General features: G+C 41.2%; 1 protein-coding gene across 1 annotated transcript; it reads right to left on the reverse strand.

The window, feature by feature from the left end:
• Positions 1 to 484: 484 nt before the first annotated feature.
• LOC118938475 (NACHT, LRR and PYD domains-containing protein 3-like) lies at positions 485 to 24,642 on the reverse strand. The gene is made up of 10 exons (XM_036942520.1): positions 24,542 to 24,642; positions 23,460 to 23,648; positions 10,135 to 10,251; positions 9,945 to 10,029; positions 9,593 to 9,815; positions 7,478 to 9,269; positions 7,041 to 7,214; positions 2,143 to 2,316; positions 1,618 to 1,664; positions 485 to 1,109 (listed from the first exon to the last, which is right to left on the reverse strand). Exons 2-10 carry the CDS (start codon positions 23,630 to 23,632, stop codon positions 562 to 564), a joined length of 3,333 nt encoding a protein of 1,110 aa, XP_036798415.1. The 5' UTR covers positions 23,633 to 23,648; positions 24,542 to 24,642; the 3' UTR covers positions 485 to 561.
• Positions 24,643 to 24,974: the final 332 nt, after the last annotated feature.

The following is a 24,974-nucleotide window of genomic DNA, read 5'->3' on the forward strand; positions in this document are numbered from 1 at the left end:
TGATTTAACAGGCAGATAGAACTGGGATAGAAGCTGTTCTAGAACCTGTGGTCCAGAAACTGATTTAACAGGCAGATAGAACTGGGATAGAAGCTGTTCTAGAACCTGTGATCCAGAAACTAATTTAACAGGCAGATAGAACTGGGATAGAAGCTGTTCTAGAACCTGTGGTCCCAGAAACTGATGAGCAACCACTGGTCCTAGACTGGTGCCCTGAATGGCATATGTTTTTTGAAAACGCCAATATGTGTGTGTGTGTGTGTGTGTGTGTGTGTGTGTCCAGTCTGAGTGTGTCCACTATGTGTGTGTGTGTGAGTGAGTGTCAGTGTGTGTGTCTGTGTGTGTCCAGTGTGTGTGTGCGTGTGTGCACTAGAGCGTGTGTCTAATGTGTGTGTGTGTGTCCAATATGTGTGTGCGTCCAATGTGTGTGTGTGTGTGTTTGTGTGTGTGTGTGTGTGTGTGTGTGTGTTTGTGTCCAGTGTGTGTGTGTGTGTGTCCGTCCAGTGTGTGTGTCCGTCCAGTGTGTGTGTGTCTGTGTGTGAGTGAGATAGTGTGTGTGTATCACTGGCACAGGGACACTGAGGAGTCCCAAATCCCAAAGGAATCATCATAAACCCTAAACCCTGGATAGAGGGGCTCAGTGAATGTGGAGGTGAATGTGTACAGGTGGGTCAGTGTGTCAGAGGAGACTCTATAGAAGGACAGAGTGCCGGCTGGCCAGTCCAGATACACTCCTACTCTGTGGGAGCTGGAGGAGTGGACGTCTATGGTAGTGTGATTATTATTGTGAGAGCCAATGTAACGGTTGTCAGAGCAGTACAGGCTCCAGGACTTGTCATTGTATCCAAGCCAACATTCCTTAACCCCTCCTCTCCTGCTGATTCCTTTATATGTCACTCCTATATCAGCCCCTCTTCCACTCCACTCTACCTCCCAGTAATAGCGCCCAGTCAGACCCTCTCTACACAGCACCTGTCCACAGCCATCAAATCTCTCTGGGTGATCAGGATACGGCTGCTCCTCTGTCCTACATGTCACCTTTCTGTTCTCCTCAGACAGAGAGAGGCGTCTGTTTACTGTGTTTAGGTCCAGTGTGAGATCACAGACATCTGATGGATGAAACCAGACACAATATTAGAAATCATCATCATTCACATTAGAATGTTAACTCACTTTTCACTAATTCATTTAATGTGGATGTTTCTAGGTATCAAAAGGATAAGTTAAGGTAAATTGCGAATTGTTGAATGATCATATGTTATACTGTATGGTAATATAAAACACACTTATTCACATTAATTACACACACACACACACACACACACCCACACACACCTACATAAACACAAACAAACATTTCTAATGTAACACGAACACGCCAAACACACACACACACACCTGCATAAACACAAACACACATTTCGTATGTAACACACACACAAACACACATTGTCAAAGCTTCTCTTTGTAAACTTTGGTGTCCCTGATTTCTGCTTCTGTAGAACTACAGCTGATATTTAATATGACCAAGTAAGTAATGATGGTGGTCTTTGACTTTGACTTAACTTGAATTAAGACTTATTCTTAGTCATATTCTTCACAGCAGTCAACACTCACATTTTCTAAGCCCAGGGTTCATTCTGTTCTCTCCACCATGTTCCACACTGTAGCGGTAAGCAGAAGAACAGACAGTCATTGAGGAATACACATGAACTCACACACACGCACGCGCACACACACACACACACACACACACACACACGGTCAAGCGTGACACACGGCACACACGGTCAATGTTTGTCCAGTGTGTGTGTGTCGAGTGTGTGTGTCCAGTGTGTGTGTGTGTGTGAGTGTGTCCAGTGTTTGTGTGTTTCCAGTGTGTGTGTTTGTGTCCAGTATGTGTGTGTGTCCAGTGCGCGTGTGTGTGTGTGTGTCCAGTGTGTGTGCGTGTGTGTGTGTGTGTGTGTAATTCCAGTGTGTGTTTCACATACACATACATAGGAACACACTGGACACACAGGACACACACTCACACCCAGTCAGCATATAACTTTGTCCAAGAGGTGGTCAGAATGTTTGTCTTAACTAGCCTGATAAGTCCAACATGTCTGATATGAACATTGACATAAACCCTCTACATACTTGAGTTTCTCCAGTCTGCAGTGTGGATCCTCCAGTCCAGCAGAGAGCAGTCTGGCTCCTGAGTCTCCTGGGTGATTGTAGCTCAGATCCAGCTCTCTCAGGTGTGAGGGGTTTGACCTCAGAGCTGAGAGCAGAGAAGCACAGCCTTCCTCTGTGACTACACAGCCTGACAGCCTGCAAAGAGTCAAATCATATTAAAACCACACTGATATTCTTCGGTGGTGAAAATAGTGACAGTATATTTTTTCTAAATGTTCAGTTACATCAGTGTCCTGAAAGCTGCCATATCTATTAATACATTAACGTATCATTATTATAAATGATCAAAGTATTGCTTGTAGAGAAAGAAATATATAGTACGAATATGTGAGTAGACTGACCAGACCAGTTTTAAAAGCAGTATCAGTCAAAAGACAGACATTGAGGAATCAGATTTAGATTGTATTGAGTATACAGTCCACACCATATCTTATTTGACAGTGAAGCTGACATTTTAAATGTGTCTCTGTACTCCAACATTTTGGATTTGAGATCAAATGTTTCATATGAGGTGACAGTATATAATGTCACCTTTAATTTGAGGATATTTTAATACATATTTTAATATTTTTTAATATTTTTTTTTATTTCACCTTTATTTAACCAGGTAGGCTAGTTGAGAACACCTTTATTTAACCAGGTAGGCTAGTTGAGAACACCTTTATTTAACCAGGTAGGCTAGTTGAGAACACCTTTATTTAACCAGGTAGGCTAGTTGAGAACACCTTTATTTAACCAGGTAGGCTAGTTGAGAACACCTTTATTTAACCAGGTAGGCTAGTTGAGAACACCTTTATTTAACCAGGTAGGCTAGTTGAGAACACCTTTATTTAACCAGGTAGGCTAGTTGAGAACAAGTTCTCATTTGCAACTGCGACCTGGCCAAGATAAAGCAAAGCAGTATGAGCAGACAACACAGAGTTACACATGGAGTAAACAATTAACAAGTCAATAACACAGTAGAAAAAAGGGGAGTCTATATACATTGTGTGCAAAAGGCATGAGAAGGTAGGTGAATAATTACAATTTTGCAGATTAACACTGGAGTGATAAATGATCAGATGGTAATGTACAGGTAGAGATATTGGTGTGCAAAAGAGCAGAAAAGTAAATAAATAAAAACAGTATGGGGATGAGGTAGGTAAAAATGGGTGGGCTATTTACCGATAGACTATGTACAGCTGCAGCGATCAGTTAGCTGCTTAGATAGCAGATGTTTGAAGTTGGTGAGGGAGATAAAAGTCTCCAACTTCAGCGATTTTTGCAATTCGTTCCAGTCACAGGCAGCAGAGAACTGGAACGAAAGGCGGCCAAATGAGGTGTTGGCTTTAGGGATGATCAGTGAGATGTACCTGCTGGAGTGCGTGCTATGGATGGGTGTTGCCATCGTGACCAGTGAACTGAGATAAGGCGGAGCTTTACCTAGCATGGACTTGTAGATGACCTGGAGCCAGTGGGTCTGGCGACGAATATGTAGCGAGGGCCAGCCGACTAGAGCGTACAAGTCGCAGTGGTGGGTGGTATAAGGTGCTTTAGTGACAAAACAGATGGCACTGTGATAAACTGCATCCAGTTTGCTGAGTAGAGTGTTGGAAGCAATTTTGTAGATGACATCGCCGAAGTCGAGGATCGGTAGGATAGTCAGTTTTACTAGGGTAAGTTTGGCGGCGTGAGTGAAGGAGGCTTTGTTGCGGAATAGAAAGCCGACTCTTGATTTGATTTTCGATTGGAGATGTTTGATATGAGTCTGGAAGGAGAGTTTACAGTCTAGCCAGACACCTAAGTACTTATAGATGTCCACATATTCAAGGTCGGAACCATCCAGGGTGGTGATGCTGGTCAGGCGTGCGGGTGCAGGCAGCGAAAGGTTGAAAAGCATGCATTTGGTTTTACTAGCGTTTAAGAGCAGTTGGAGGCCACGGAAGGAGTGTTGTATGGCATTGAAGCTCGTTTGGAGGTTAGATAGCACAGTGTCCAAGGACGGGCCGGAAGTATATAGAATGGTGTCGTCTGCGTAGAGGTGGATCAGGGAGTCGCCCGCAGCAAGAGCAACATCATTGATATATACAGAGAAAAGAGTCGGCCCGAGGATTGAAACCTGTGGCACCCCCATAGAGACTGCCAGAGGACCGGACAGCATGCCCTCCGATTTGACACACTGAACTCTGTCTGCAAAGTAATTGGTGAACCAGGCAAGGCAGTCATCCGAAAAACCGAGGCTACGGAGTCTGCCGATAAGAATATGGTGATTGACAGAGTCGAAAGCCTTGGCAAGGTCGATAATGACGGCTGCACAGTACTGTCTTTTATCAATGGCGGTTATGATATCGTTTAGTACCTTGAGCGTGGCTGAGGTGCACCCGTGACCGGCTCGGAAACCAGATTGCACAGCGTAGAAGGTACGGTGGGATTCGAGATGGTCAGTGACCTGTTGACTTGGCTTTCGAAGACCTTAGATAGGCAGGGCAGGATGGATATAGGTCTGTAACAGTTTGGGTCCAGGGTGTCTCCCCCTTTGAAGAGGGGGATGACTGCGGCAGCTTTCCAATCCTTGTTAATCTCAGACGATATGAAAGAGAGGTTGAACAGGCTGGTAATAAGGGTTGCAACAATGGCGGTGGATAGTTTCAGAAATAGAGGGTCCAGATTGTCAAGCCCAGCTGATTTGTACAGGTCCAGGTTTTGCAGCTCTTTCAGAGCATCTGCTATCTGGATTTGGGTAAAGGAGAACCTGGAGAGGCTTGGGCGAGTAGCTGCGGGGGGGGCGGAGCTGTTGGCCGAGGTTGGAGTAGCCAGGCGGAAGGCATGGCCAGCCGTTGAGAAATGCTTGTTGAAGTTTTCGATAATCATGGATTTATCTGTGTTGACTGTGTTACCTAGCCTCAGTGCAGTGGGCAGCTGGGAGGAGGTGCTCTTGTTCTCCATGGACTTCACAGTGTCCCAGAACTTTTTGGAGTTGGAGCTGCAGGATGCAAACTTCTGCCTGAAGAAGCTGGCCTTAGCTTTCCTGACTGACTGCGTGTATTGGTTCCTGACTTCCCTGAACAGTTGCATATCGCGGGACTATTCGATGCTATTGCAGTCCGCCACAGGATGTTTTTGTGCTGGTCGAGGGCAGTCAGGTCTGGAGTGAACCAAGGGCTGTATCTGTTCTTAGTTCTGCATTTTTTGAATGGAGCATGCTTATCTAAAATGGTGATGAAGTTACTTTTAAAGAATGACCAGGCATCCTCAACTGACGGGATGAGGTCAATGTCCTTCCAGGATACCCGGGCCAGGTCGATTAGAAAGGCCTGCTCACAGAAGTGTTTTAGGGAGCGTTTGACAGTGATGAGGGGTGGTCGTTTGACTGCGGCTCCGTAGAGGATACAGGCAATGAGGCAGTGATCGCTGAGATCCTGGTTGAAGACAGCGGAGGTGTATTTGGAGGGCCAGTTGGTCAGGATGACGTCTGAGGGTGCCCTTGTTTACAGATTTAGGGATGTACCTGGTGGGTTCCTTGATGATTTGTGTGAGAATGAGGGCATCAAGCTTAGATTGTAGGACTGCCGGGGTGTTAAGCATATCCCAGTTTAGTTCACCTAACAGAACAAACTCTGAAGCTAGATGGGGGGCGATCAATTCACAAATGGTGTCCAGGGCACAGCTGGGAGCTGAGGGGGGTCGGTAGCAGGCGGCAACAGTGAGAGACTTATTTCTGGAGAGAGTAATTTTCAAAATTAGTAGTTCGAACTGTTTGGGTTTGGACCTGGAAAGTATGACATTACTTTGCAGGCTATCTCTGCAGTAGACTGCAACTCCTCCCCCTTTAGCAGTTCTATCTTGACGGAAAATGTTATAGTTGGGTATGGAAATCTCAGAATTTTTGGTGGCCTTCCTGAGCCAGGATTCAGACACGGCAAGGATATCAGGGTTAGCAGAGTGTGCTAAAGCAGTAAGTAAAACAAACTTAGGGAGGAGGCTTCTGATGTTGACATGCATGAAACCAAGGCTTACATATCTGTTTCAACATTTAGAGAAATAAAATAACTTTATGTATCTAGTCCCCCATTCGAAGAAGTCATAAATATTCTGACCAACTCACTTATAGTGTATTAAAGTAGTCAAAAGTTTAGTATTTGGTCCCATATTCTTTGAACACAATGACTACATCAAGCCTGTGACGCCATCATTGAGAAAGATCATGAATTAATCATGTGTCACACCCTGGTCAAAGTATTTTGTGTTTATCTTTATTTATTTGGTCAGGCCAGGGTGTGGCATGGGTTTTTGTATATGGTGTGTATGTATGGGGATTGTAGCTAGTGGGGTGTTCTAGCTAAGTCTATGGCTGTCTGAAGTGGTTCTCAATCAGAGGCAGGTGTTTATCGTTGTCTCTGATTGGGAACCATATTTAGGCAGCCATATTCTTTGAGTTTGTCGTGGGTGATTGTCCTTAGTGTCATTGTTCTTTGTTAGGTTACACAAGTATAGGCTGTTTCGGTTTTCGTTAAGTTTATTGTTTTGGTAGTGTTTGTGTTTAGTGTGTTACTTCATTAAACATGGATTGCAATAGACACGCCGCATTTTGGTCCGACTCTCCTTCTCATCAAGAAAACCGTTACATCATGAATAATAATGAGTGAGGGAGTTAGAGGCTATAACAAAACATACTAACCTCTCACCATTAACCTCAAATAAAAGGTGACACTCTGTACTGTCACCTAATATGAAACATTATATCTCAAATCCAAAATGCTGGAGCAAAGCACCACATTTAAAACTGTAAGCTTCACTGTCCAAACACATATGGTGTCTGGTAAACACATGTGGATCTGGTGAACAGTTATCACTTGTTGACCAACTACAGGAATACGGACCTCAGAGTCTCCAGTTTACAGTGGGGATTCCCCAGTCCATCAGAGAGCAGCTTCACTCCTGAATCCTTCAGGTCATTGTTACTCAGATCCAGCTCTCTCAGGTGTGAGGGGTTTGACCTCAGAGCTGAGACCAGAGAAGCACAGCCTTCCTCTGTGACTCCACAGTCTGACAGCCTGCATAGAGATCATCATGACTTAACAAACACGCTGTTAATTTAACACCAGTAGTGTAGAAGGACAATTGCAGATGCATTTGGTTTATTCTCTCAAACAGCATATATATTCATGTTCCGTCTCCTAGAATTGTACGATCATAATGTTATGTAATGTGAAAATCAATTAATTGGCATAAAAAGTTATTCAATAATAAATATTTTTCTCTAAACTGAATATTTCTTCCTGATGATTAGTTCTTAAATGTCATTTTATTTACTCACAGAACAGCTCTGGAGGCTTTGACCACTGGCAGCAGCCTCAGAAGACCTTCCTCTGATCTGGAGTATTTCTTCAGGTCAAACACATCCAGCTCCTTTTCTGAGGTCAGCAACACAAAGACCAGAGCTGACCACTGTGCAGGTGACAGGTTGTGTTTTGAGAGACTTCCTGATCTCAGGTAGCTTTGGATCTCCTCCACTAGAGAATGGTCATTCAGTTCATTCAGACAGTGGAACAGATTGATGCTCCTCTCTGGAGAGGGATTCTCCCTGATCTTCTTCTTGATGTACTTGACTGTTTCTTCATGGCTCTGTGAGCTGCTTCTTGTCTTTGTCAGTAGACCTCGTAAGTGCTTCTGATTGGACTCCAGTGAGAGGCCCAAAAGGAAGCGGAGGAAAAGGTCCAGGTTTCCCGTCTCACTTTGTAAGGCTTTATCCACAGCACTCTTGAAGACTGTAAATTTAGGCTTGTGTCTTTTCCTCACAGAAAGATTCCTGGACGTTGATTGAGCTTTGGCCATTAGATTCGCATTGTTGTTGATGAATGAGAGGAACACATATACAGCAGCCAGAAACTCCTGAATGCTCAGATGTACGAAGCAGTACACCTTGTCCTGGTACAGCCCACATTCCTCTTTAAAGAGCTGTGTGCACAATCCTGAGTACACTGAGGCTTCATTGACATCAATGCCAGCTTCTTTCAGGTCTTTTTCATAGAAAATCAGATTGCCTTTCACAAGCTGTTGAAAAGCCAGTTTTCCCAGTAACAGAATGCTCTCTTTATTCCAGTGTGGACCTGTCTCTTCTTTCCCAAGATACTTTTCATTCTTCTGTTTGGTATGAAACACCACAAGGTGTGTGTACATCTCAGTCAGAGTCTTGGGCATCTCTTCTCTTTTATGTTTCAGCATGTGTTCAAGGACTGTTGCAGAAATCCAACAGAAGACTGGAATGTGGCACATGATGTGGAGGCTCCTTGATGTCTTTATGTGTGAGATGATTCTGCTGGCCATGTCCTCATCACTGAATCTCTTCCTGAAGTACTCCTCCTTCTGTGGGTCATTGAAACCTCGTACCTCTGTCACCTGGTCAACACACCCTGAAGGGATCTTATTGGCTGCTGCAGGTCGGGTAGTTATCCAGAGGAGAGCAGAAGGAAGCAGATTTCCCTTGATGAGATTTGTCAGCAGAACATCCACTGAGGTTGACTCTGTGACGTCACAACAGATCTTGTTCTTCTGGAAGTCTAGGGGCAGTCGGCACTCATCCAGACCATCAAAGATGAACAGAACTTTGTACTTGTTGTAGTTGGAGATTCTTGAAACTTTGGTTTCCACTGAGAAGTGATTAAGAAGTTCAATCAAAGTGTGTTTGTCCTCTTTCATCAAATTCAGCTCCCGAAAAGGGAATGAAAATACAAATTGGACATCCTGATTTGCTTTTCCTTCAGCCCAGTCCAGAATGAACTTCTGCACAGAGACTGTTTTTCCAATGCCAGCGACTCCCTTTGTCAGCACAGTTCTGATAGGTTTGTCTTGTCCAGTTAAGGGTGTGAAGATGTCGTTACATTTGATTGCAGTCTCTGGTCTTGATTGTTTCCTGGTTGTTGTCTCAATCTGTCTCAGCTCATGTTCATTATTGACCTGTCCTGTTCCACCCTCTGTGATGTAGAGCTCTGTGTAGATCTTATTGAGAAGTGTTGGGTTTCCTTGTTTAGCGATCCCCTCAAATACACATTGAAACTTCTTCTTTAGATTAGATTTGAGTTCACGTTGGCAAATCACAGCAAGCTCATCTGAATGAAGAAATAACACAGAGGATTTTAATATAACGCCTGTTTTAATAACTATCAATGTTTTCATAATCCATTCCAGACTGATGTTATTATTATTGTTATTATTATATTATTATTGGTATTATTGATGGTATAATTTATGTTGTCTCTCTCTCTCTAAATGAATCAGTACAACACATCCCTGCTGCTTCTTGATGAGGTCACTAGATGTTGTGTTAAGGCTGCTACAATATCATTGAGTTACACAGCTACTTTAGCTGTACTTTAGCTACAGCTTTTAAATGTTATAAATCAGCATTCAACATGAGGCAGACAGCTCTTACTTTTCTCCAGTGTGTCAGCAAGCTCCTTCTGGTTCATTTTCCTCAGGATGTGCAGTGTGATCTTCAGAGCCCCCTCTCTGGCATTACTCTCCTGCTTCTCATCTTCAGCATCCACCACTTCCTGCTTCCGACTCTCAAAGCCTTCTGGGAGTTCTGGACTAAGAATCCTCTTGAACAGCCTCAGCTCGTTCTTCACAAATGTCATAATTTTCTCTTCAAGCAACTGAAATAAATCAAGTATATAAGTTAAGCAAGAGACTAAATGCTTCCTCATCAACACATTAATGAATGATTGACAGATGAACTTAACTTGAGGTAAACAAAAACAAATATACATAACAGGACCACATACACTGAATATGGAGGCCAGGTCTGTTTGATGACTCTGGGAAGACTGACCACTGAGAATCTCTGACTCTGATCTCTCCTGTTGGTTTCTGTGGACAAAACATGAGATTACATCTCCTCATCCAGGTAGTACACACACACGCACACACACACACACACACACACACACACACACACACAGGAGTTCTTCTTACCTTTGTTCAGTAGAAAAGTCTCCCTCTCTAAAGTATATAAGAGCATCCATAGACCGGTCACTCTTCATGGACACAAAGCTGGGAACTGGGGAGGCTGGTCTCTCCTGCTTGATTGGACTTCAACACAACAGAGACAAACATTACATCTCTCATCTCCTCTGAGCTCAGATATGGAAACTTGATATCACTTTACAGAAATGTTTGCAAATTAGCTTTGGTATATCACACCCTACAGTTGAGGTGCAATGAGAAAGTCATTCTGCTTTGAAAGATGATAAACTTGTAACGTCACTTTTGAGCAAAAGTCCTTTGAATATTTTGGTACCTGCTGCAGAGCTCTTCTTTGTCTACAGGGCTTTACTTTGGCGGATAATGTTAATAAAAAAAAATATATATATATATATATATATATATACACACACACACACACACACACACACAGTGGGGCAAAAATGAGTCAGCCACCAATTGTGCAAGTTCTCCCACTTAAAAAGTTGAGAGAGGCCTGTAATTTTCATCATAGGTACATACGCCGTACACTGCATCAAATTGGTCTGCATGGCTGTTGTCCCAGAAGGAAGCCTTACAAACACCTGAGACCTTGTAACACTAACGAGTCACATGACAGCGGGTAGGGAAACTGGCTAATTGGGCCCAATTTGAACATTTTCACTTAGGGGGATACTCACTTTTGTTGCCAGCGGTTTAGACATGAATGGCTCTGTGTTGAGTTATTTTGAGGGGACAGCAAAATTACACTGTTATACAAGCTTACAATGTAGCAAAGTGTCATTTCTTCAGTGTTGTCACATGAAAAGATATACTCAAATATGTACAAAAATGTGAGGGGTGTACTCACTTTTGTGATATACTGTTTATATAATATATATATATATATATTTAATTATCTAAATGTATGGTGTTTTTAGTTGATGTCATTTGAATTGTCTGTTATGCTATAATGGTTATTTTTATTTTTATTTTTATTATTTATACATAAATAATTATTTATTATTTATTATATAGGTTATTTTATGGTTGTAAGTGATAAAATGAACTAGAACATTTTGTATTTTGCAATTCTGAGTAATTACTACTTTAGTAAATAATTACACATTAAGCATAAGACCACAAATGACAATACACCACCACTCCCCTCACAGGAAAACTCCTGTGTGCTTCTTTCTGTCCCTTTCCACACTGCTAACACAAGAGGGCTTCTTCCTGTCCCTTTCCACACTGCTAACACAAGAGGGCTTCTTCCTGTCCCTTTCCACACTGCTAACACAAGAGGGCTTCTTCCTGTCCCTTTCCACACTGCTAACACAAGAGGGCTTCTTCCTGTCCCTTTCCACACTGCTAACACAAGAGGGCTTCTTCCTGTCCCTTTCCACACTGCTAACACAAGAGGGCTTATTTCTGTCCCTTTCCACACTGCTAACACAAGAGGGCTTCTTCCTGTCCCTTTCCACACTGCTAACACAAGAGGGCTTCTTCCTGTCCCTTTCCACACTGCTAACACAAGAGGGCTTCTTCCTGTCCCTTTCCACACTGCTAACACAAGAGGAAGGACTGAACAAGCATTTAACAGATTACTGTGAAGTAATATAATGATGATTCATGTTTATTATCACCTGGTTTTATGCTCATGTTTTGAAATTATACTTCATTAATATAACGATTACCAATAAACCTGAAAAGGAATTTAGTCACCTCTGGTCTAGAAAAATTTATTTTCCAGGTACATTCATAAAGCTGGTGTCGTTACTCTGCCTTCTCTCTCTAGTAGTCAACTCAGCCCCGCTAAAAAGCTGGTGTCATTACTCTGCCTTCTCTCTCTAGTAGTCAACTCAGCCCCACAATAAAGCTGGTGTCGTTACTCTGCCTTCTCTCGCTAGTAGTCAACTCAGCCCCACAATAAAGCTGGTGTCGTTACTCTGCCTTCTCTCTCTAGTAGTCAACTCAGCCCCGCTAAAAGGCTGGTGTCGTTACTCTGCCTTCTCCGGGGGCATGTTGAGGTAAATTTACTAACCGGGAGGGTTGAATGATGTAATTTATTAGAGGGCTGGAAGACGCACTCTCGAGGTTGTTTACTCACAATATCAGATATTAAGATGATTTTATAATGAATGTGTACTGAGGTTGATGTTCTGACTAGTGATTATTTACCCGGGGTTCAATACTTGCTATAGTCACTATTTTTTTGCTCTCCCAAATCAACACAGCCCTAATATGAGATATATAGCTAACTAAAGTAATGAGAGACCATTTTAGAAAATTATGGCAATCATATAGTCTGTAGTTGTATGCTATTTTATGTCAATCATATTGCTGCTTGTAGCCTGTAACTGATGCTTCGTGGTCCATCATTTTGCTGCTTGTAGACTATAACTGATGCTTCATGGTCCATCATATTGCTGCTTGTAGCCTGTAACTGATGCTTCATGGTCCATCATATTGCTGCTTGTAGACTATAACTGATGCTTCATGGTCCATCATATTGCTGCTTGTAGCCTATAACTGATGCTTCATGGTCCATCATATTGCTGCTTGTAGACTATAACTGATGCTTCATGGTCCATCATATTGCTGCTTGTAGCCTATAACTGATGCTTCATGGTCCATCATATTGCTGCTTGTAGCCTATAACTGATGCTTCATGGTCCATCATATTGCTGCTTGTAGCCTGTAACTGATGCTTCATGGTCCATCATATTGCTGCTTGTAGCCTGTAACTGATGCTTCATGGTCCATCATATTGCTGCTTGTAGCCTATAACTGATGCTTCATGGTCCATCATATTGCTGCTTGTAGCCTATAACTGATGCTTCATGGTCCATCATATTGATGCTTCGTGGTCCATCATATTGCTGCTTGTAGCCTATAACTGATGCTTCATGGTCCATCATATTGCTGCTTGTAGCCTATAACTGATGCTTCGTGGTCCATCATATTGCTGCTTGTAGACTATAACTGATGCTTCATGGTCCATCATATTGCTGCTTGTAGACTATAACTGATGCTTCGTGGTCCATCATATTGCTGCTTGTAGCCTATAACCTATAACTGATGCTTCATGGTCTTATGCTGCTTGTAGACTATAACTGATGCTTCATGGTCCATCATATTGCTGCTTGTAGCCTATAACTGATGCTTCATGGTCCATCATATTGCTGCTTGTAGACTATAACTGATGCTTCATGGTCCATCATATTGCTGCTTGTAGACTATAACTGATGCTTCATGGTCATATGCTGCTTGTAGACTATAACTGATGCTTCATGGTCCATCATATTGCTGCTTGTAGACTATAACTGATGCTTCATGGTCCATCATATTGCTGCTTGTAACCTATAACTGATGCTTCATGGTCCATCATGTTGCTGCTTGTAACCTATAACTGATGCTTCATGGTCCATCATATTGCTGCTTGTAGCCTGTAACTGATGCTTCATGGTCCATCATATTGCTGCTTGTAGACTATAACCTATAACTGATGCTTCGTGGTCCATCATATTGCTGCTTGTAACCTATAACTGATGCTTCATGGTCCATCATATTGCTGCTTGTAACCTATAACTGATGCTTCATGGTCCATCATATTGCTGCTTGTAGACTATAACTGATGCTTCATGGTCCATCATATTGCTGCTTGTAGCCTGTAACTGATGCTTCATGGTCCATCATATTGCTGCTTGTAACCTATAACTGATGCTTCATGGTCCATCATATTGCTGCTTGTAGCCTATAACTGATGCTTCATGGTCCATCATATTGCTGCTTGTAGACTATAACCTATAACTGATGCTTCATGGTCCATCATATTGCTGCTTGTAGACTATAACTGATGCTTCATGGTCCATCATATTGCTGCTTGTAGACTATAACTGATGCTTCATGGTCCATCATATTGCTGCTTGTAGCCTATAACTGATGCTTCATGGTCCATCATATTGCTGCTTGTAGACTATAACCTATAACTGATGCTTCATGGTCCATCATATTGCTGCTTGTAACCTATAACTGATGCTTCATGGTCCATCATATTGCTGCTTGTAGACTATAACTGATGCTTCATGGTCCATCATATTGCTGCTTGTAACCTATAACTGATGCTTAGTGGTCCATCATATTGCTGCTTGTAGCCTATAACTGATGCTTCATGGTCCATCATATTGCTGCTTGTAGACTATAACTGATGCTTCATGGTCCATCATATTGCTGCTTGTAGACTATAACTGATGCTTCATGGTCCATCATATTGCTGCTTGTAGCCTATAACCTATAACTGATGCTTCGTGGTCCATCATATTGCTGCTTGTAGACTATAACTGATGCTTCATGGTCCATCATATTGCTGCTTGTAGACTATAACTGATGCTTCATGGTCCATCATATTGCTGCTTGTAGACTATAACTGATGCTTCATGGTCCATCATATTGCTGCTTGTAGCCTATAACTGATGCTTCATGGTCCATCATATTGCTGCTTGTAGACTATAACTGATGCTTCATGGTCCATCATATTGCTGCTTGTAGCCTATAACTGATGCTTCATGGTCCATCATATTGCTGCTTGTAGACTATAACTGATGCTTCATGGTCCATCATATTGCTGCTTGTAGACTATAACTGATGCTTCATGGTCCATCATATTGCTGCTTGTAGCCTATAACTGATGCTTCTTGGTCATATGCTCCCATCTATTGGAAATTTTGCAAGTAAACGTTATTAATTCACCTACAGACGTTGGTGGGGCAGCTGAGAAATAAAGGGTATTTTTCTGGTTAATTCCTTAGATCTCAAACCTGCCCCACCTTTCACACGCCAATTGCTGGACTTTCACATAGAGGTTACTAGGTCACCCAGTTCAAACTACATATGAAAAATAAAACAGATGTGACTTGTTGATCAAGTGTTCTGCCCTACAATAATAAATATAATGAAATAACAAAACAAAAACAGCAAAATGCTGAGACAGGTTTTGATTAACAAAATATTCAGTGCTATTTAGTACTATAATGGTAGTAGCTGTAACCCTGTTGATAATAAGTAACCTGACGTCAGCGTTCAAGCTTAATGCCGGCAGGTGTCGTTGATACAAGAGTGAAGCTGCCATTGTGACGCAGAACAATGAGCTGGGAATAGAACGTTCAGAAGGTGAGTTGATTCCACGGAGCTCAATAGAACTAATGGGAGCTGCCATTGTGACGCAGAACAATGAGCTGGGAATAGAACGTTCAGAAGGTGAGTTGATTCCACGGAGTTCAATAGAACTAATGGGAGCTGCCATTGTGACGCAGAACAATGAGCTGGGAATAGAACGTTCAGAAGGTGAGTTGATTCCACGGAGCTCAATAGAACTAATAGGAGCTGGCATTGTGACGCAGAACAATGAGCTGGGAATAGAACGTTCAGAAGGTGAGTTGATTCCACGGAGCTCAATAGAACTAATAGGAGCTGGCAGGAAGAAGAATGACCTAAAATAAGGCCTGTTTTGTTACTATCTAACATAACGTAATATTATGAAACTGGGCTCCATGGCGGATGCAATGAACTAGTTATCAGAAAAAAACGTTGTTGTAAATGTCATGTTTCCAGCCTACTTGAGGCGTCCTGAAAATAATATTCAAAAGTTTGGTCCTTGGACACAGAGGGGTTAAACACTAAAGTTACCATCCATCTAGTGAAGAGAGGAGGGGTTAAACACTAAAGTTACCGGCCATCTAGTGAAGAGAGGAGGGGTAAAGAACGGAGCAGAAGAGACATGTTTGTTGTTTGCTGTAACTAATGGTCAACGTTGTATTGTAATGTATGTATTGTAATGCCAGAGTTGACGTGGGCCATCGTTCAAAAAAAGAGATGCCTCCCTGACCACCAGTGTGTTTGGATATAATGAAGATCAATTCAGTGAAGAAGAACCTCTAGAGTTCTGACCAAAGAGCCCTATAAAGGGTTCTATATATACTGTATACTCAGACAGGCTAACCTCCTATAAAGGGTTCTATATATATTATATATATACTGTATACTCAGACACTTCCTAACCTCATATAAAGGGTTCTATATATATTCTATATATACTGTATACTCAGACACTTCCTAACCTCCTATAAAGGGTTCTATATATATTCTATATATACTGTATACTCAGACACTTCCTAACCTCCTATAAAGGGTTCTATATATATTCTATATATACTGTATACTAAGACAGGCTAACCTCCTATAAAGGGTTAAATATATACTGTATACTAAGACAGGCTAACCTCCTATAAAGGGTTAAATATATACTGTATACTCAGACAGGCTAACCTCCTATAAAGGGTTAAATATATACTGTATACTAAGACAGGCTAACCTCCTATAAAGGGTTAAATATATACTGTATACTAAGACAGGTTAACCTCCTATAAAGGGTTAAATATATATTATATATATACTGTATACTCAGACACTTCCTAACCTCCTATAAAGGGTTAAATATATATTATATATATACTGTATACTCAAACAGGCTAACCTCCTATAAAGGGTTAAATATATATTATATATATACTGTATACTCAGACACTTCCTAACCTCCTATAAAGGGTTCTATATATATTATATATATACTGTATACTCAGACACTTCCTAACCTCCTATAAAGGGTTCTATATATATTCTATATATACTGTATACTCAGACACTTCCTAACCTCCTATAAAGGGTTCTATATATATTATATATATACTGTATACTCAGACACTTCCTAACCTCCTATAAAGGGTTCTATATATATTCTATATATACTGTATACTCAGACACTACCTAACCTCCTATAAAGGGTTCTATATATATTCTATATATGCTGTATACTCAGACACTTCCTAACCTCCTATAAAGGGTTCTATATATATTCTATATATACTGTATACTCAGACACTACCTAACCTCCTATAAAGGGTTCTATATATATTCTATATATACTGTATACTCAGACAGGCTAACCTCCTATAAAGGGTTCTATATATATTCTATATATAATGTATACTCAGACACTTCCTGACGGACATATTCAATCAATCCCTATACCAGTCTGCTGTTCCCACATGTTTCAAGAGGGCCACCATTGTTCCTGTTCCCAAGAAAGCTAAGGTAACTGAGCTAAACGACTACCGCCCCGTAGCACTCACTTCCGTCATCATGAAGTGCTTTGAGAGACTAGTCAAGGACCATATCACCTCCACCCTACCCGACATCCTAGACCCACTCCAATTTGCTTACCGCCCAAATAGGTCCACAGACGATGCCATCTCAACCACACTGCACACTGCCCTAACCCATCTGGACAAGAGGAATACCTATGTGAGAATGCTGTTCATCAACTACAGCTCGGCATTCAACACCATAGTACCCTCCAAGCTCGTCATCAAGCTCGAGACCCTGGGTCTCGACCCCGCCCTGTGCAACTGGGTACTGGACTTCCTGTCGGGCCGCCCCCAGGTGGTGAGGGTAGGCAACAACATCTCCACCCCGCTGATCCTCAACACTGGGGCCCCACAAGGGTGCGTTCTGAGCCCTCTCCTGTACTCCCTGTTCACCCACGACTGCGTGGCCACGCACGCCTCCAACTCAATCATCAAGTTTGCGGACGACACAACAGTGGTAGGCTTGATTACCGACAACAACGAGACGGCCTACAGGGAGGAGGTGAGGGCCCTCGGAGTGTGGTGTCAGGAAAATAACCTCACACTCAACGTCAACAAAACTAAGGAGATGATTGTGGACTTCAGGAAACAGCAGAGGGAACACCCCCCTATCCACATCGATGGAACAGTAGTGGAGAGGGTAGCAAGTTTTAAGTTCCTCTGCATACACATCACAGACAAATTGAATTGGTCCACTCACACAGACAGCATCGTGAAGAAGGCGCCGCAGCGCCTCTTCAACCTCAGGAGGCTGAAGAAATTCGGTTTGTCACCAAAAGCACTCACAAACTTCTACAGATGCACAATCGAGAGCATCCTGGCGGGCTGTATCACCGCCTGGTACGGCAACTGCTCCGCCCACAACCGTAAGGCTCTCCAGAGGGTAGTGAGGTCTGCACAACGCATCACCGGGGGCAAACTACCTGCCCTCCAGGACACCTACACCACCCGATGTTACAGGAAGGCCATAAAGATCATCAAGGACATCAACCACCCGAGCCACTGCCTGTTCACCCCGCTATCATCCAGAAGGCGAGGTCAGTACAGGTGCATCAAAGCTGGGACCGAGAGACTGAAAAACAGCTTCTATCTCAAGGCCATCAGACTGTTAAACAGCCACCACTAACATTGAGTGGCTGCTGCCAACACACTGTCACTGACTCAACTCCAGCCACTTTAATAATGGGAATTGATGGGAAATGATGTAAATATATCATTAGCCACTTTAAACAATGCTACCTTATATAATGTTACTTACCCTACATTATTCATCTCATATGCGTACGTATATACTGTACTCTATATCATCGACTGTATTCTTATGTAATACATGTATCACTAGCCACTTTAACTATGCCACTTTGTTTACATACTCATCTCATATGTATATACTGTACTCGATACCATCTACTGTATCTTGCCTATGCTGCTCTGTACCATCACTCATTCATATATCCTTATGTACATATTCTTTATCCCCTTACACTGTGTACAAGACAGTAGTTTTGGAATTGTTAGTTAGATTACTTGGTATTACTGCATTGTCGGAACTAGAAGCACAAGCATTTCGCTACACTCGCATTAACATCTGCTAACCATGTGTATGTGACAAATAAAATTTTATTTGATTTATTTGATTTGCTTCTATAAACCAATGAGGAGATGGCACGTGGGTACCTGCTTCTATAAACCAATGAGGAGATGCAGCGCGAACTTCGTCACAAATAGAACTGACTTCTAGACGCTCGTTGGCGCGCGTGTGCAGTGTTGCATTTTTAATAACGAATCCGATGTCTACGAACGAACATTTCGAGGCATATCAAATTACCCAGCAGCCATTTAGAAACAACAAGTCATCAAAAAAAGTGTTGTTTCTTAATTTAAAAAATGTCTTCTGGCTGTTTAAATTGGCCACGTCTTGAAAAAGAGAACAGGGACATACGTTTTCGTTAGGTGGTATACTTTTTCTGAATACAAATATGGTTAACCATGACCAGAAAAGGTTTAAGGTTTAGCACTGTGGGTCACCACAACGTGTATCCAAGCGAACAGTGATCACGCTCACCAAGTAGCTCTAAACCTGTTAATAAAAGTAACCTGACGTCAGCGTGCCGGCAGGTGTCATTGATACAATAGTGAAGCTGCCATTGTGACGCAGAACAATGAGCTGGGAATAGAATGTTCAGAAGGTGAGTTGATTCCACGGAGCTCAATAGAACTAATAGGAGCTGGCAGGGTGACGCAGAACAATGAGCTGGGAATAGAATGTTCAGAAGGTGAGTTGATTCCACGGAGCTCGATAGAACTAATAGGAGCTGGCATTGTGTCGCAGAACAATGAGCTGGGAATAGAATGTTCAGAAGGTGAGATGGTGCAACGGAGCTCAATAGAACTAATAGGAGCTGGCAGGGTGACGCAGAACAATGAGCTGGGAATAGAACGTTCAGAAGGTGAGTTGATTCCACGGAGCTCAATAGAACTAATAGGAGCTGGCAGGAAGAAGAATAACCTAAAATAAGTCCTGTTTTGTAGCGATTACTAAATAACATAACGTAATATTATGAAACTGGGCTCCATGGCGGATGCAATGAACTAGTTATCAGAAAAAAACGGTGTTGTAAATGTCATGTTTCCAGCCTACTTGAGGCACATCGAAAATAATATTCAAAAGTTTGGTCCTTGGACACAGAGGGGTTAAACACTAAAGTTACCGTCCATCTAGTGAAGACAGGAGGGGTTAAGAACGGAGCAGAAGAGACATGTTTGTTATTTGCTGTAACTAATGGTCAAGGTTGTATTGTAATGTATGTATTGTAATGCCAGTGTTGACGTGGACCATCGTTCAAACAAAGAGATGCCTCCCTGACCACCAGTGTGTTTGGATATAATGAAGATCAATTCAGTGAAGAAGAACCTCTAGAGTTCTGACCAAAGAGCCCAATAAAGGGTTAAATATATACTGTATACTCAGACAGGCTAACCTCCTATAAAGGGTTCTATATATACTGTATACTCAGACAGGCTAACCTCCTATAAAGGGTTAAATATATACTGTATACTCAGACACTTCCTAACCTCCTATAAAGGGTTCTATATATATTCTATATATACTGTATACTCAGACACTTCCTAACCTCCTATAAAGGGTTCTATATATATTCTATATATACTGTATACTCAGACACTTCCTAACCTCCTATAAAGGGTTCTATATATATTCTATATATACTGTATACTCAGACAGGCTAACCTCCTATAAAGGGTTCTATATATACTGTATACTCAGACAGGCTAACCTCCTATAAAGGGTTAAATATATACTGTATACTCAGACATGCTAACCTCCTATAAAGGGTTAAATATATACTGTATACTCAGACAGGCTAACCTCCTATAAAGGGTTAAATATATACTGTATACTCAGACAGGCTAACCTCCTATAAAGGGTTAAATATATACTGTATACTCAGACAGGCTAACCTCCTATAAAGGGTTAAATATATACTGTATACTCAGACAGGCTAACCTCCTATAAAGGGTTAAATATATATACTGTATACTCAGACAGGCTAACCTCCTATAAAGGGTTAAATATATACTGTATACTCAGACAGGCTAACCTCCTTTAAAGGGTTCTATATACAGTGCCTTGCGAAAGTATTCGGCCCCCTTGAACTTTGCGACCTTTTGCCACATTTCAGGCTTCAAACATAAAGATATAAAACTGTATTTTTTTGTGAAGAATCAACAACAAGTGGGACACAATCATGAAGTGGAACGACATTTATTGGATATTTCAAACTTTTTTAACAAATCAAAAACTGAAAAATTGGGCGTGCAAAATTATTCAGCCCCCTTAAGTTAATACTTTGTAGCGCCACCTTTTGCTGCGATTACAGCTGTAAGTCGCTTGGGGTATGTCTCTATCAGTTTTGCACATCGAGAGACTGACATTTTTTCCCATTCCTCCTTGCAAAACAGCTCGAGCTCAGTGAGGTTCGATGGAGAGCATTTGTGAACAGCAGTTTTCAGTTATTTCCACAGATTCTCGATTGGATTCAGGTCTGGACTTTGACTTGGCCATTCTAACACCTGGATATGTTTATTTTTGAAACATTCCATTGTAGATTTTGCTTTATGTTTTGGATCATTGTCTTGTTGGAAGACAAATCTCTGTCCCAGTCTCAGGTCTTTTGCAGACTCCATCAGGTTTTCTTCCAGAATGGTCCTGTATTTGGCTCCATCCATCTTCCCATCAATTTTAACCATCTTCCCTGTCCCTGCTGAAGAAAAGCAGGCCTAAACCATGATGCTGCCACCACCATATTTGACGGTGGGGATGGTGTGTTCAGTTGTGTTGCTTTTACGCCAAACATAACGTTTTGCATTGTTGCCAAAAAGTTCAATTTTGGTTTCATCTGACCAGAGCACCTTCTTCCACATGTTTGGTGTGTCTCCCAGGTGGCCTGTGGCAAACTTTAAACGACACTTTTTATGGATATCTTTAAGAAATGGCTTTCTTCTTGCCACTCTTCCATAAAGGCCAGATTTGTGCAATATACGACTAATTGTTGTCCTATGGACAGAGTCTCCCACCTCAGCTGTAGATCTCTGCAGTTCATCCAGAGTGATCATGGGCCTCTTGGCTGCATCTCTGATCAGTCTTCTCCTTGTATGAGCTGAAAGTTTAGAGGGACGGCCAGGTCTTGGTAGATTTGCAGTGGTCTGATACTCCTTCCATTTCAATATTATCGCTTGCACAGTGCTCCTTAAGATGTTTAAAGCTTGGGAAATCTGTTTGTATCCAAATCCGGCTTTAAACTTCTTCACAACAGTATCTCGGACCTGCCTGGTGTGTTCCTTGTTCTTCATGATGATCTCTGTGCTTTTAACGGACCTCTGAGACTATCACAGTGCAGGTGCATTTATACGGAGACTTGATTACACACAGGTGGATTGTATTTATCATCATTAGTCATTAAGGTCAACATTGGATCATTCAGAGATCCTCACTGAACTTCTGGAGAGAGTTTGCTGCACTGAAAGTAAAGGGGCTGAATAATTTTGCACGCCCAATTTTTCAGTTTTTGATTTGTTAAAAAAGTTTGAAATATCCAATAAATGTCGTTCCACTTCATGATTGTGTCCCACTTGTTGTTGATTCTTCACAAAAAAATACAGTTTTATATCTTTATGTTTGAAGCCTGAAATGTGGCAAAAGGTCGCAAAGTTCAAGGGGGCCGAATATTTTCGCAAGGCACTGTATATTCTATAAATACTGTATACTCAGACACTTCCTAACCTCCTATAAAGGGTTAAATATATATTCTATATATACTGTATACTCAGACACTTCCTAACCTCCTATAAAGGTTCTATATATATTCTATATATACTGTATACTCAGACACTTCCTAACCTCCTATAAAGGTTCTATATATATTCTATATATACTGTATACTCAGACACTTCCTAACCTCCTATAAAGGGTTCTATATATATTATATATACACTGTATACTCAGACACTTCCTAACCTCCTATAAAGGGTTCTATATATACTGTATACTCAGACACTTCCTAACCTCCTATAAAGGGTTCTATATATATTCTATATATACTGTATACTCAGACACTTCCTATCCTCCTATAAAGGGTTATATATAGAACTTTAGTGGTTCTGTATATGTAGGAAGATAGAATCCTTTTTGGTTTCAACAGGAGTGAAGAGTGTGTTCATATAACGGATATATTGTCAGAATTCAGCTTGTAACAACGATCAGAATAAAAACTATAAAGTTATGCCTGCCAACATATTAGATAATAATTAAGAGGCTAAATGATTGTGTCATGCTAAAATTGTATAGAGGTGTGTGTGTGTGTGTGTGTGTGTGTGTGTGTTTGCTGGTGAGACAACCACATATCACAGTCTAATATACAGGATACAAACATTTCATTCCAGCTATATAGCGTTTTGCAAAACAAAAATTCATACACAAAAAACTATGAATTAAAATCTTAGAACAACAATATTTTCCAGACAAGGTTCCCCTGAGCAATACTGTCCGATAAATAACAAATGTGTAAAAATGGTGGAAACACATTTTAGAAACAAACAACATTGTAATCTCACCTCTTAGCTTTGGTGTCATGTTCCCCAGAGAGTCTCATTTTAGAGGCAGGGCCCCCCTCCTCTCTCTCCCCAGAGAGACTCATTTTAGAGGCAGGGCCCCCGTCCTTTCTCTCCCCAGAGAGTCTCATTTTAGAGGCAGGGCCCCCCTCCTTTCTCGCTCCAGAGAGACTCATTTTAGAGCACTGACCCCTAAACAGAGATCCAACATGTTGGTTGTGGTTAATACAGTGACAACTAAACAGAGATCCAACATGTTGGTTGTGGTTAATACAGTGACAACTAAACAGAGATCCAACATGTTGGTTGTGGTTAACACAGTGACAACTAAACAGAGATCCAACATGTTGGTTGTGGTTAACACAGTGACAACTAAACAGAGATCCAACATGTTGGTTGTGGTTAACACAGTGACAACTAAACAGAGATCCAACATGTTGGTTGTGGTTAACACAGTGACAACTAAACAGAGATCCAACATGTTGGTTGTGGTTAACACAGTGACAACTAAACAGAGATCCAACATGTTGGTTGTTGTTAACACAGTAACAACTAAACAGAGATCCAACATGTTGGTTGTTGTTAACACAGTGACAACTAAACAGAGATCCAACATGTTGGTTGTGGTTAACACAGTGACAACTAAACAGAGATCCAACATGTTAGTTGTGGTTAACACAGTAATTCTTGAAGGTCAGATGTTCTCTTTTATTCATTATCTCTTAGAAATAAAACATTTACTAACAGACACATCCAAACAGTCAAGTGATTTAATGCATCACATGAATATGTAGTCGTGATTTATAATTTTCACCTTTTGTCCATAATAATAATAATAATATAATAATAATAATAATATATAATAATATTAATAATAACATCTCACTTTCTCTTTTAATAATTTCTCTCATTCTAGTGTGTTGCTTTGTTCAACAGGTATGATATTATGATGCTGTTACTGAATTCAGTTCATAATAACAATGTTAAGAGAAGTCTGGTGTTTTACTGTCATTCACTACACTAAAATAACACCAGACATTTAATTTCTCTACACACTTTACAATAATCCCTGGGAAGAGTCTTACCTTGTAGCCTGAATTCACAACCAGAACATGTCAAGTCATTGAGATATTTTCCGTTGTGCTGAGAGAGAACCTTCCTGATGACAATTGTCTCTGTATCTATATTCTAGGTACAGTTGATCTTTGGATGCAATAATATCTGGGCAAAGTCTAGTGACACAACACCATAGTATATCATAACCATAACAGCAGTTTAACCTTTGGCCAGTAAAGGCCATGGCATATTATAGCATGTAGAATCATTATTATGGATCCAGGTTCATACTATAACATTTAGAATCATTATGATGATCCAGGTTCATACTATAACATGTATAATCATTATGATGGATCCAGGTTCATACTATAACATGTAGAATCATTATGATGATCCAGGTTCATACTATAACATGTAAAATCATTATGATGATCCAGGTTCATACTATAAATGTAGAAT

The sequence above is a fragment of the Oncorhynchus mykiss genome, chromosome 13 (genome assembly GCF_013265735.2).
Source record: "Oncorhynchus mykiss isolate Arlee chromosome 13, USDA_OmykA_1.1, whole genome shotgun sequence".
NCBI classification, from domain to species: domain Eukaryota; kingdom Metazoa; phylum Chordata; class Actinopteri; order Salmoniformes; family Salmonidae; genus Oncorhynchus; species Oncorhynchus mykiss.

Coding starts and splice junctions, on each gene's coding strand:
- LOC118938475 (XM_036942520.1), bottom strand. CDS start 23,632: ATGAGTCTCTCTGGAGCGAGAAAGGAGGGGGGCCCTGCCTCTAAAATG. Junction 9,270..9,592: donor TGCTGACACACTGGAGAAAA/GTAAGAGCTGTC, acceptor TTCTTCATTCAG/ATGAGCTTGCTGTGATTTGC. Junction 1,665..2,142: donor TGCAGACTGGAGAAACTCAA/GTATGTAGAGGG, acceptor TTACCGCTACAG/TGTGGAACATGGTGGAGAGA.